An 11612-nucleotide genomic window follows, 5' to 3' on the forward strand; every position below is an offset into this window, starting at 1 on the left:
TAATTTACGTAATCCTCAAAATATTCAATGTGTTTTAAGCATTCAACAAATGATTTCGTACTGTTTAATTGAATTTTAAAAAATCTTTTTTAATCACTTGTAAATTACAATAATAAAAATATATGTTTTTTGAAAAAATGGTAAAAATATATTTAAACATTATAAAAATAGTGGTAAGCCCAAGAATTGGGCATATCGCGTACTCCAATCGTCGTAATACCCGCGACAAGGAATAAAACAAATGGAGTGTGTACAATAGCAAAATAATTTTAAATAATAAACACAATTAACATTAGTACAATAGTAAGCGTCAACAATTCCATTAATAGCTAATACAGTATAGGATACAATATGATATTGCGACGAAAAACAGTTAGAGCAAGGCATGATTTCAGAAAAAGCACAGTTAAATCTACAAAATGTATATAACTATTAATTTTTTAAATTTATAGTAAAAATAGATTTTTTCGCTTACCGATAGATACTAGCCAATTCCATTTCATTTTGACGCGGAAAATCCAAAATATCCGGAGTTTGAGAACTATAGTATAAAAGACAAATCTTTAAAATCTATAAGAAACTTCCAAGATAGAATAACGTACTAGTTTTCGGAAGCTTCTTCGTTATTGCTAGGGAGACCCATGTTTTTTAAAAGACTTTCTCGGATGAAGCGTTAAAAGAAAATGATAAAGTTTTCCCCGAGATATCTACTATTTCAAAAGAATTATTATTGGGCGTTGTCAAGGTTGACTACTTTTTTAAGAAATGTTTGGCACTACGGTTGTTTAAGAGAGGGGATTCTTATAGAGTGTTTAAGCTTAATATAAAAAGATAAGAGACAAGTTTCGTTATAATATATATATATTTTTATTGAGAATTAATTTGAGATAATAATTTAGGTAAGCGTCTACGATCAATAAGAAAACAGAAATGAGAATTATTTAAAATATGAACAGGATAATATTTTTGATGATAGGAGAAGCAGATGAGATGTTGGTATAAAGGACACTCTCGAATAGGACAGAAGTAGAGCTTGTAGACAGTTGTACGTCGTTCCGGAACGCAGACAGTTTCCCTGATAGTGTAGTGGTTTGGAGTACGGCAATAACAATTAGGGCAGCGAGTAGGAATATCGTAGGTAGAACTATAAAAATAGGTTAAAATTAGTTTTTTATATACAATAAGACTCATTTCCAACTTACTTTAAGTCAATTTGTAGATCTTTTTCGTATAGGGGAAGTCGGTGTGCTTTATATTTAGAAAGGAAATAGGTGTCTAGGAAAATGTTAATGGGATAGAAATTAGACTGATCCCAGGTAAGGCAGATGATAGTTCGGAAAAGAGGGCAATTAGGAGTAGCGCAAAAGTATAAAATATAGCGGGATTCAATAGTACGAAAAATGACATGAGAATTAAATTCGGTGGAAAAACAACAAGAACACAATGTAGGATAGGGATATTTAAGACTGTAAAAAACATGTATTAGTTTATTAATTTTTAGATAATAATTTATTTTGCTTTACTTTAAATCAATTTGCATGCATGGGTATTCTTGAATCATTGCGTTGTAAAGTTCTTCGCTTTCGCTGTTTTAACAAAATTTCTTGTTAGGTATCTTACAATTCCTCAAACTTATTTAAAACCTTACGTTTCTTCATCCGAGGATGATTCGGTAGAGACCACATCCGGGTCGTCCGCTTCGGCGAACATATCAAAATTCGCGATTAATTCGTTTATTTGCTCCTCCATGCCATCTGGGATATCATCCTCGTCTTCGAGGATGATGATTGGTTCTACATCCAGTTCATCATCGATATCCCAGAGTTGGGGTAAAGCGCTATATAAAATAGATCCGGTATTAAAAAATAATTTTAACTTGCTAGCTAAAATAACTTACAATTCCTCAACCGGTTGAACAGAGTTTGAGTTAAAAGATTTTGCTGGACACATTGTAAAAGTTTTTTGGATTATGATGTAAAGTTTTTTGCGTTATGATGTGAAACTTTGAAATCCGTTCGGTTTTTATACGAAATTTTCAAGGTTGTTAGCTTAAGAAGTCTAGTTAGGAATTTGTAATGAGCGTCGAGGTCATCCCCTGGTTTTCTTAGAAAAATATATTTAACTGTTGGTTTTTTATGTATTAACGATTTTAAAGAAGGGTCCATATTAATGAGCGTCCCTATCGAAAAATATTTATCAGTCGTTTTAAGAAGGGTGCATATTATAAATGTATAATTTTAAAAGAGGCCCTCACAACGTGCGTGTTTCTTATAAGATATTATTACTTTTCACAGACTTGAATAAAAAACAATTTTCGGAATTAAATACCACAGGCCAAACTGAGTTACAGAGTGGTCAGGATCTAAACTATCTTTTTTGTGAAAAAGACGATATTGCTAGTTTCTCATCTATTGGTGGTGAAATTCATTACTGCGTTAACAATAATTGTGAAAAATTTAAAAAAGCCATTTATAAACAATACGGTAAAGTTTTAATCACCAATATTGAAAACGCTTACGCGATTCTGGACAATAGTTTTTTTTGTATCAATTGTAACCAGTTTTGTTACAAAGCTCAACGCCAAGAAAAAGAGTGTTCATACTGGGACAGTGAAGAGGAACCAAACTATTATTTGTGTAGCTTCCCCAAAAAATGAGAGAAATTTATTCGTACAATTTTAATGAAAAAAATATTATTGAACATGATTGTAAAAATAACGTACCTCGGTTAGGGACGTTATGTCTAATCGAAATTGAAGACAATCGTCAGAAATTTGCGCGAAAGTATAAAATAACTCACACAGTGATTAGAAAACTCGTTTGCGAAGAAATTTTGAAAAACAAGCGGGAGAGTTATGTTGTAGAACTATCTTGGGTCACTTTCTGTACAGTTGACTCATTATGTCAAATCGATACCGTTGATTGCGGTATTTACATCCCTACAACGGAGTGTAAACTAGGTCGGATTCATAAGTACTATAACAAACAAAACTGGCGTTGTCAACATCGAAAAGAGGCGGCCTACGTTCTGGGATACGTTTGTCACGACAGTGAGGCTGTTCAAGCAGTAATTAACACGGTGATTGTTAAAATCATTTACGAATGCAACTCTACGCTGACGTATAAAAACCCATTTCGCAAGAAATACGCAACATCTAACAGCTTCAGCTCAAATTTCTTGAAGCTGTTATATATTAGTGTTGTAATCGATTCTTTACGGTTCGGCAATTACTCTAAATCATCCTTATCAAATACACTGTCTAGATTTAGGGATACATTTTTTAAGGTTCGATACTCTTTTTGTAAAACCGGTCACTTTCGTGACAATGTATCCATTGATAACGTGTCTGAAGTGATTTTTTCAAAGAATGCCACCTATAAATCTTACGAAGATTTTCAAAATGCCAATCCATCTTTCCTAGAACTTGAAGGTGAAGATTGGGATTGGTAAGGATTTGCAAGATAGTGAACCATCATTTACCTTTTAGTGAAATAAAAATTCAAAAAAATGGATTCCGGGTTTGGAGAATGCATGCATCACATGGTTTTTGGTTCAAGTAACAATATAAATTATCGATTTTCGAGTTACGCGTGTGGCGAAGCTTTTTGTATTAAATCACAAGCTGCGAACGCGATACCTCGGTTAGGTACGTTATGCCTGATCGAAATTGAGGACAATCGTAAAAAGTTTGAAGGAAACAATCTAATATCGAAGTATGCTATTGCTCAACTTGTACAGAGTGAAATGTTAAAAAACTTGTGGATCAACAACATTGTTAAAGTATCTCGTAACCGATATGATTTTTGGAGAGATGTAGTCTCGATCGATACCAGGGATTGCGGACGTTACATCTTGACTACGGAGTGTAAACTAGGACGTTTACATAAATACTACCCTCATGAACTTGATCAATGTCAACATTCGAGTCAAGCAGCGTACGTTTTAGGGTATGTGTGTCACGATCAAGCGAGTGTTGAATCGGTATTAAATACAGCAATTATAAAACTTTTGTATGAATTTAACACTCGTTTGATCATAAAGGATAAAAATGGCAATGATGATTACTTCTATTATATTAATGGTGATCCCCGTATTAGTTATACTGTTAATGTGATAAAGTTATTATATATTAACGTAGTTATTGAAGAATTGCATAACTTTAATCATTCGTTAATGGATTTAACTTTCACTTTTGAAAAAATGAAAATAAAATTTAATCTCTTTACAAAATCTGAAAATATTCCAAGAATTTTGAGAGATAAAATCGGTTTAATATATGACCCCACTTTTAAAGTATTTTCAAAAGACGCTATTGATTATGCACGCCTAGAGTTGCAAAAAATAGAACAAAAAATGTTATATTCATTTCCAAGTTTTTGGAATTATTTTCGCAGAATTTAACCCCAGAAAGAACGCTGCCAATTATAATTTACAAGATAGTGAACCATCTTTTACCTTTTTGGTGAAAATAAAAATTCACAAAAATGGAGAACGTTTTTGGTATTGAATCGCGTAAAAATATAAATCATCGGTTTTCGAGTTACGTGTGTTACAAACCTATTAGTATTAAATCAGAAGGTGCAAACGCGATACCTCGATTAGGTACATTATGTTTGATCGAAATTGAGAACAATCGTATAAAGTTTGAAGGAAACAATCAAATATCGAAGCATGTCATTAATCAACTTGTACGTCGCGAAATGTTTAAAAACTTGTGCGCTAACAACATCGTTAAAGTATCTTACTATCGAAGTGTATCTCCCCGCTTACGAAATGGTGAATGGTTTGAATGGACCTCTATCGACACCAGAAATTGTGGACGCTACGTTTTTAGTACGGAATGTAAACTAGGAAGTATACATAAATACGACCCTAATGAACTTGATCAATGTCAAGATTCGAATGCAGCAGCGCACGTTCTGGGATACGTTTGTCACGATCAAGCTAGTGTTGAATCGGTATTAAATACTGCAATTATAAAACTTTTGTATGAATTCAACACTAGTTTGATCATAAAGAACAGACAATACAATGACACCCCCTGGAATATATATATTATTACACCTATTAGTTATACTATTAATTTGTTAAAATTATTATATATTAACGTAGTTATTGAAGAATTGCATAGATATAGGTATTCTTTAATGTTTTTAACTTTCACTTTCGAAAAATTTAAAAATAAATTTACTCTCATTACAAGATCTCCATATCTTCCAGATATTTTGGAAGATAGAGATAGAGATGGAAACCTAACATTAGCGTATGACCCCACTTTTAATGTATTTTCAAAAGACGCTGTTGATTATTATCATCGTCAAGACTTGGAACAGATGGAAACACGCTTTTTAAATTTATTTCCAAATTTTTGGAATGTTTATCGCAGAATTTAATCGTGATGTAATCAATACAAATAAACATTGTTTTTTAAAAAATTTATTTCATCCTTTGATTTGTTTTTTACACCATTGACACAATCCTGTTTTAAAAAAATTCTGATCTAAAATAGGTAAGAGTACAGGATAAAAACCAAGAAGCGCTACTCCTGGGTTCATAGATAACATTCCACAAATAAGTCCTACAGGTACAGTTATGGGAAGGATAAGTAATAACCCAGCTAAACAGACATTTTCTTTTACAACCTGTAAAACACGCTGCGTACAACATCGATTATTACAATATTCTTCAGTCTTGGATTTGCTTGTAGTTGAAACGTATTTCTCCGTTGGTGGTACATCTCTACCTATCTCATCGATAGAACAATGTATGGGTATGTTGCATGTCGAAAACCCTTTCACAATTGGACATTCCGGGGAATATTTCCGATGCTCCTCATTTACTTTATCATTAGCTTTCCAAATATGTAATGTTATATCGCAATAAAAACATTTAACGGCGTCGCCCTTCTTTAAATAATAAAAACCATGTTTCGCAAACTCTGACGGTCTTATATTACTAACGGGGTAATCTTTAAAAGTTTCGAGCCGTAGTTTTTCCCAGTTCATTATAGCTTTACGTTTTGTCCCGAACTAATATAATTTCAACCACTGTTGCTGATATATCTTACAAATTTTACCTACGTCACAACACTACACGTGACTCACACGTGACTCGCCTTTGATTGACAGGCGTGGGATTCTGAATTATGCAAATTATAATCATTTTCGGTTCATTTACATGTTTAAGGTCGGATCTCTGAATTATACAAATTTAGATCCTAATTTGTATAGTCAAAAGTGGGATTTCTGAATTATGCAAATTTGGATCATTGTTGGCTAATTTGCATGCCTAAAAGTGTGGTAACTTACTACTTACTAGGCACGGAGGGAAATCATTGTAAAAATTAAAGCGTTCTTCTTTTAAAGGATTATAATCACGACCTCGACCACCAGTGCTAAGGTGTTCGAACTTTCGAGGTCGTGAAAAAGTTACCTTCATGGTCGAGCATGCCCCGGGAATGCCTCTGACCAATGGCGAGCGTTCCACGTGCACCACGCCTGACGTGACCTGACGCTAACCCTTGCCTGATTGGCAAAGGTTTCGCGGGCTTTCGTTTGATTGGAAAGCAGTTTCGCGGGCTTCCGGGACGCGGTCCTAATTGGTGGACATAGGTGCGGGTCCAAAATGAAAACTCATAAAAAGACGGACTCCATAGGAGAGAGACAGGAGATAATGACTTGATAATATGAGATCCGAACCTTGCAAGAGGAGCCAAAAAAATAAAAGAGTTCCTGAGAACTACGACGTTCCGAAAAGGCGATATAGCCCCGATGGCATACGCAAGGTGCGCGACGTGTAAATATATGTAAATAACTTGTAAATATTCGGCACCCGGTTACGCGTCGTGGCGGTCAAGGAACAGGACGCTCGGTACAAACTGTAACGTACAGATTTACTTTTAATTTACTATTGACGTCTTTTATTTGGCATTGGTACGGCCGTAAGGCCAATGCATATTTTGCTGTTTGTTGAATTGTTGTTTTGATTTGATTGATGATTAAATCTGGAGTATTTGCGAAACCCAAACCATGGTCTTCTTATTCCAAACGCATAAGTAGAAACAAATCCCCTAGACATATGGACAAGACTCGCTAACACCACCCTCTACCGTTAAGCGAGGAGGAACCCGGAGGTAAAAGAATTTATCGATAAAATGGGGGTCCGTCCGGGATACAAAGGCTTTATTCGAAGTGTAAGATGGGCGTTAGATAGAATACCATGGTTTTGTTCATATGTATGTAAATAGTGTAATTAAATAAGGAAATGCTAGTAGTAGGATTAGATGTGTAGGGTTGTAAGATAGTGTGTAATTACGGTAACTGTGCAGGGTTGAAAGTGTTTTTGATTTTAAGTTAACGTTCTGTATCGAATGGTTTAAGGGGTTTAATTGTGGTAACAGAAACTAAAGGTTTTGTTTATGGCTAATACTTATAGTAGATCCGATTCAACGTTAGTAGAGACATTAAAACAGTTACGTAATGAGCGTTATGAGAGACGCAACGCGATAAGTCAGCCAGGTAATAATTCGGCGCAAGGTATGAACGAAACCATGTCTTTGTCCGCAACCCCTACGCATTCCAGGCAACCGTCGCCTATTAGATCACAACCTACAACTCCTAGCTTCCCTACTGTTCTTCATCCCAATGTGAGTCAGGCACAAACGCAAAGTGTTCCCACAGCAGGTCCCTTTCAGACCATCCCTCCTGGAACTCAGGGTCTCGGTATTAGTTTAATTAGTAATGTTAATTCTGGTAATAATAATGTTCCCATCGGTAATAGTAATGTTCCCGTCGGTAATAGTAATGTTCCCACTGGTAATAATAGCGGTAATGTCTCACTTAACGCTTCTTCGAATGTAGTACTCCCACACCATGCCCTAAACGCGTTATAGTCTGGAGGATAGCTGAAATAATCGTGCAATTTTTCAAGAAAGCATGAAACTTGGTATAAAGTTAGTTTGTAGTATATTAAGTCAATTAAATATTGGAGGCATTCCGTATCTCTGTTGTGACAGCCGTGACAAGCCGTCAAAGCGGCCGTGAAGTTGTAAACTCACCTAACATCATTTTAGGTAGCACCCCTCGAGATACGCCGCCTTCAAGCTATAGAGAAAATGTAGGGGTCGTGTATAAAGCAAAAATCTCTACGATTCGTAGGAGCTCAGTAAGGAATGAAAGAAATTTTCAATAGAAAATCAAACCACGCGCTACAAAATGAAAAAATAATTTAATTCTTAACTGCTATTATTGAACATTTTACAATAACAATTTGGCAACATAATTAAAGGCATAATTTCGCATAAGCACAACTCTAAGTAACACCTGTTACTATTGAGTATTATTAAAAAAAAATATTTAACCATAAATATTATTAGAGTTGTAAACAATTTTTTTTAATCATTCATGTGTAAAACCCACTAAGGTTTTCGGAAATTGTTCTATAGCCAACTGCTTTAAATCTATTTTCATAATTGCCAGGGCAAGGCAGTTTTTCAGTGGTACTTTTTGACATAAGAAGCATATTTCCCAGTTTATCTCGGTTTCTTCGTTTCCTTTTAAATTTAGAGAATCGTCTTTCACTAACACGAACGTATTCATAATTAAGCCGAAGTATAATTTAACTTGGACTTAACTACCATAAGCGACCTTTATGACGAAAACTAAAATCTAATTTAATAAAAGAAAAATTCCGGTAACTTCATAGTGAACCAGCACGCTCTGCACTAGAAAACTATGATATGAAGTACTGATATTTTTGGTCATGCAAAAGATCACTAAAACCCCGTAAATAACCTAGAAAACCTGAAAAACATCCACTCAATCACCACAATTCCAAAATTTACCATGAAGTTTCAGATCTTTACAACTTAACACGCGTGAATTAGCAGTATTGGGATACCGAATTTCTAACTGAGTGCCTGTATCATAAAAATATTTTTGAATCTTTAAAATGTGAAAAATAATTAAAATGTTCTAAATTATTACTTAAAAATGTTGACAGTTGGTTATTCTTAAATGTTGCGAAATTATGACTTTAATTATGTTGCGAAATTATGACTCCGTTTATGTTGCGAAATTATGACTCCGATTATGTTGCGAAATTATGACTCCGATTATGTTGCGAAATTATGACTCCGATTATGTTGCGAAATTGTACTTTAAAATGTTCAATAATTAGATAAGACTTCATACTGGCTTTCATGTATAAAGAGGTTTTTTTTATTGGAAGTAACTTTTTTCCTATTGTGTTTACCGCTATGAAAATGGAATACATTTAAACCATAGAGGGTTTTACACATGAATGATTAAAAAAATTGTTTACAACTCTAATAATATTTATGGTTAAATATTTTTATTAATAATAGTAACAGGTGTTACTTAGAGTTGTGCTTATCATGCGAAATTATGCCTTAATTACTATGCCAAATTGTTATTTTAATATTTTCAATAATAGCAGTTAAGAATTAAATTATATTTTTCATTTTGTAGCGCGTGGTTTGATTTTCTACTGAAAGAAATCTGAGCTCCTACGAATCGGAGAGATTTTCGCTTTATACACGACCCCTACATTTTCTCTATAGCTCGAAGGCGGCGTATCTCGAAGGGTGCTACCTAAACTGATGTTAGGTGAGTTTACAATTTCACGGCCGCTTTGACGGCTTGTCACGGCTGTCACAACAGAGATACGGAATGCCTCCAATCTTTAATTGACTTAATATACTTCAAACTAACTTTATACCAAGTTTCATGCTTTCTTGAAAAAGTGCATGATTTTATTGAAAATTGACAGTTACCCTCCAGACTATTATTAACACGTATTGATTCATTAATCACTACCCAAAATTCTCAACAAAACTTGATTCAAACCCTAATGCAAAATGCTTCTGCGTCAGGTGCGGCAAGCGCCCTATTTGTACCGTCCAACGCTACCGCCCCTAGCGTAAGTCCAAATACAGCAACCTCGGGAGGATCTATGGTAGCTCCCCCTCCAGTATTTCCAGGGCCATCCTTTTATATATTCTACCCCGTTAAACATTCCCTCGTACACCAGTAGTCCGTCAGACCCCGGTCCGAAACAGTTTTTGAAGAGAGCGAGACAGGTGATGCTAACCAGCAATCAGCCTGAATCAGAATTTATTCAACGATGGATGTCGACGATGTTGACAGCGTTTGACTGGTTTGACGAAGAGGGCGGATTTCATGACTGGGCCGATTTAAAAGTAGATGTAGGGCTCGTTTCGAGCGTACGACTAATGACGAACATGTCAAGGATAAAATTAGTGAACGCTTACAAAAACACAGGAATTGGTCTGTCAATATTTAACCGTCCTCCAAAATTGTTTGGACAATTAAATGAGCCCCTTTCGTCAGCCGAACAAGTCAGGCTAGCGGGACGCTATCTCAGACAGGAGATTAAAATCCATCTCATAACGAAGAGTTATGCCACGTTACGAGATTTAATTGATGACGCGGTAATGATAGAAAGACTAGTAAGAAGGAATAGGCAGCCTTCGATCTTAAATCAATATATAGCTAACCATAGTGCGAACAATGCCGGTCAACCAACCCGTCAAAATTTTCAAAGAGTAAATATCGGTGCTCGTCCTCGTGAATGCGCGCGCTGTGGGAAGCAGGGGCATACCATAGACAATTGTTGGTCTAGGCCAAGTAACCGGCCAGACCACGGAAGGAGTGCCCCTTACTTTCCAAACATTCAGTGTTACGAATGCCATCAGTTCGGGCACAAAAATGTTCACTGTCCAAATAAAAGTGGGCCGGTTCCGATAACCAAAGAAAAGGGAAACGAAGTGGCGGGCGGCCAAGAAGGGGTCAGCCGTCCCGCATCGAGGTAAAGAAGAAGGAGAACCCCGCTAGCTCTGTAACGAAAACATGATTTTTTTATAGTTAACTCTAAACGTTTTATTTGCTCATGATAGAGCCCGAGGAAAAATATAGTCGCGAAAAAACCCCTTTCGTACCAAAAACGTTAAAGAAGATGGTTCGCCTTGATAAGCGGCCTTTGGCCTAGACTTATCTACCTAGATAAAAAACACCTATTGTGAGCAGCATGGACACTAGTGGAAAATTTGGTGATTCACGCGTTTTTGGTACGAGAGAGGCCCCCTATTTTTAAGATACTGTACCCTTTCTATAGAGAGGGTAGTTGCAAACTTTTTGTAAACCCGAAAGGACGTGTTTTTCACTTCAAATAAAGTTGTTTTTCTCATTAAGTTTATATCGACGTTTAGTGTTATTAATTTTAATTCGCCAACCTCAGTTAAGTTAAGTCTGAAACTATTTCGAATCGTTTCATGGTGCCGAAACCCGGGATGGATTAAAATTTAGAAATTATAACTAAACACTTATTTATTAATTAGAAAAAGTGAGAAAAACTGAAGTCGAGACTTTCGAGAAGTTTGTAGCCGTTAAAAAGTATGTGAATTTTCAACGAAACCTGTATGGATGATAGAATTTCAAGAAGTTAAAGTTAACTTCAACGAGACTTTTAAAACCGTGTGACCGTTCAAAGAAACCTGTTCCGAATACGCGAATTTATTGAACTTTCAAAGGATATTAGCGAGGTTTTAAATCGAGAAGCAGATCGTTTTAATT

The 11612-nt window shown here is 35.4% G+C and overlaps 1 protein-coding gene across 1 annotated transcript; it reads right to left on the minus strand.

Moving 5' to 3' along the window:
• Window positions 1-866: 866 nt before the first annotated feature.
• On the minus strand, window positions 867-1759 carry LOC149668679 (uncharacterized). Its single transcript, XM_089840496.1, has 4 exons — window positions 1649-1759; window positions 1524-1586; window positions 1203-1466; window positions 867-1144 (listed from the first exon to the last, which is right to left on the minus strand). The coding sequence occupies exons 1-4, from the start codon at window positions 1747-1749 to the stop codon at window positions 868-870; spliced, it is 705 nt and encodes a 234-aa protein (XP_089696622.1). The 5' UTR covers window positions 1750-1759; the 3' UTR covers window position 867.
• Window positions 1760-11612: the final 9853 nt, after the last annotated feature.

Source organism: Phalangium opilio, unplaced genomic scaffold (assembly GCF_054372755.1).
Source record: "Phalangium opilio isolate 3A_F unplaced genomic scaffold, DU_Popi_V2 ptg000054l_1, whole genome shotgun sequence".
NCBI classification, from domain to species: domain Eukaryota; kingdom Metazoa; phylum Arthropoda; class Arachnida; order Opiliones; family Phalangiidae; genus Phalangium; species Phalangium opilio.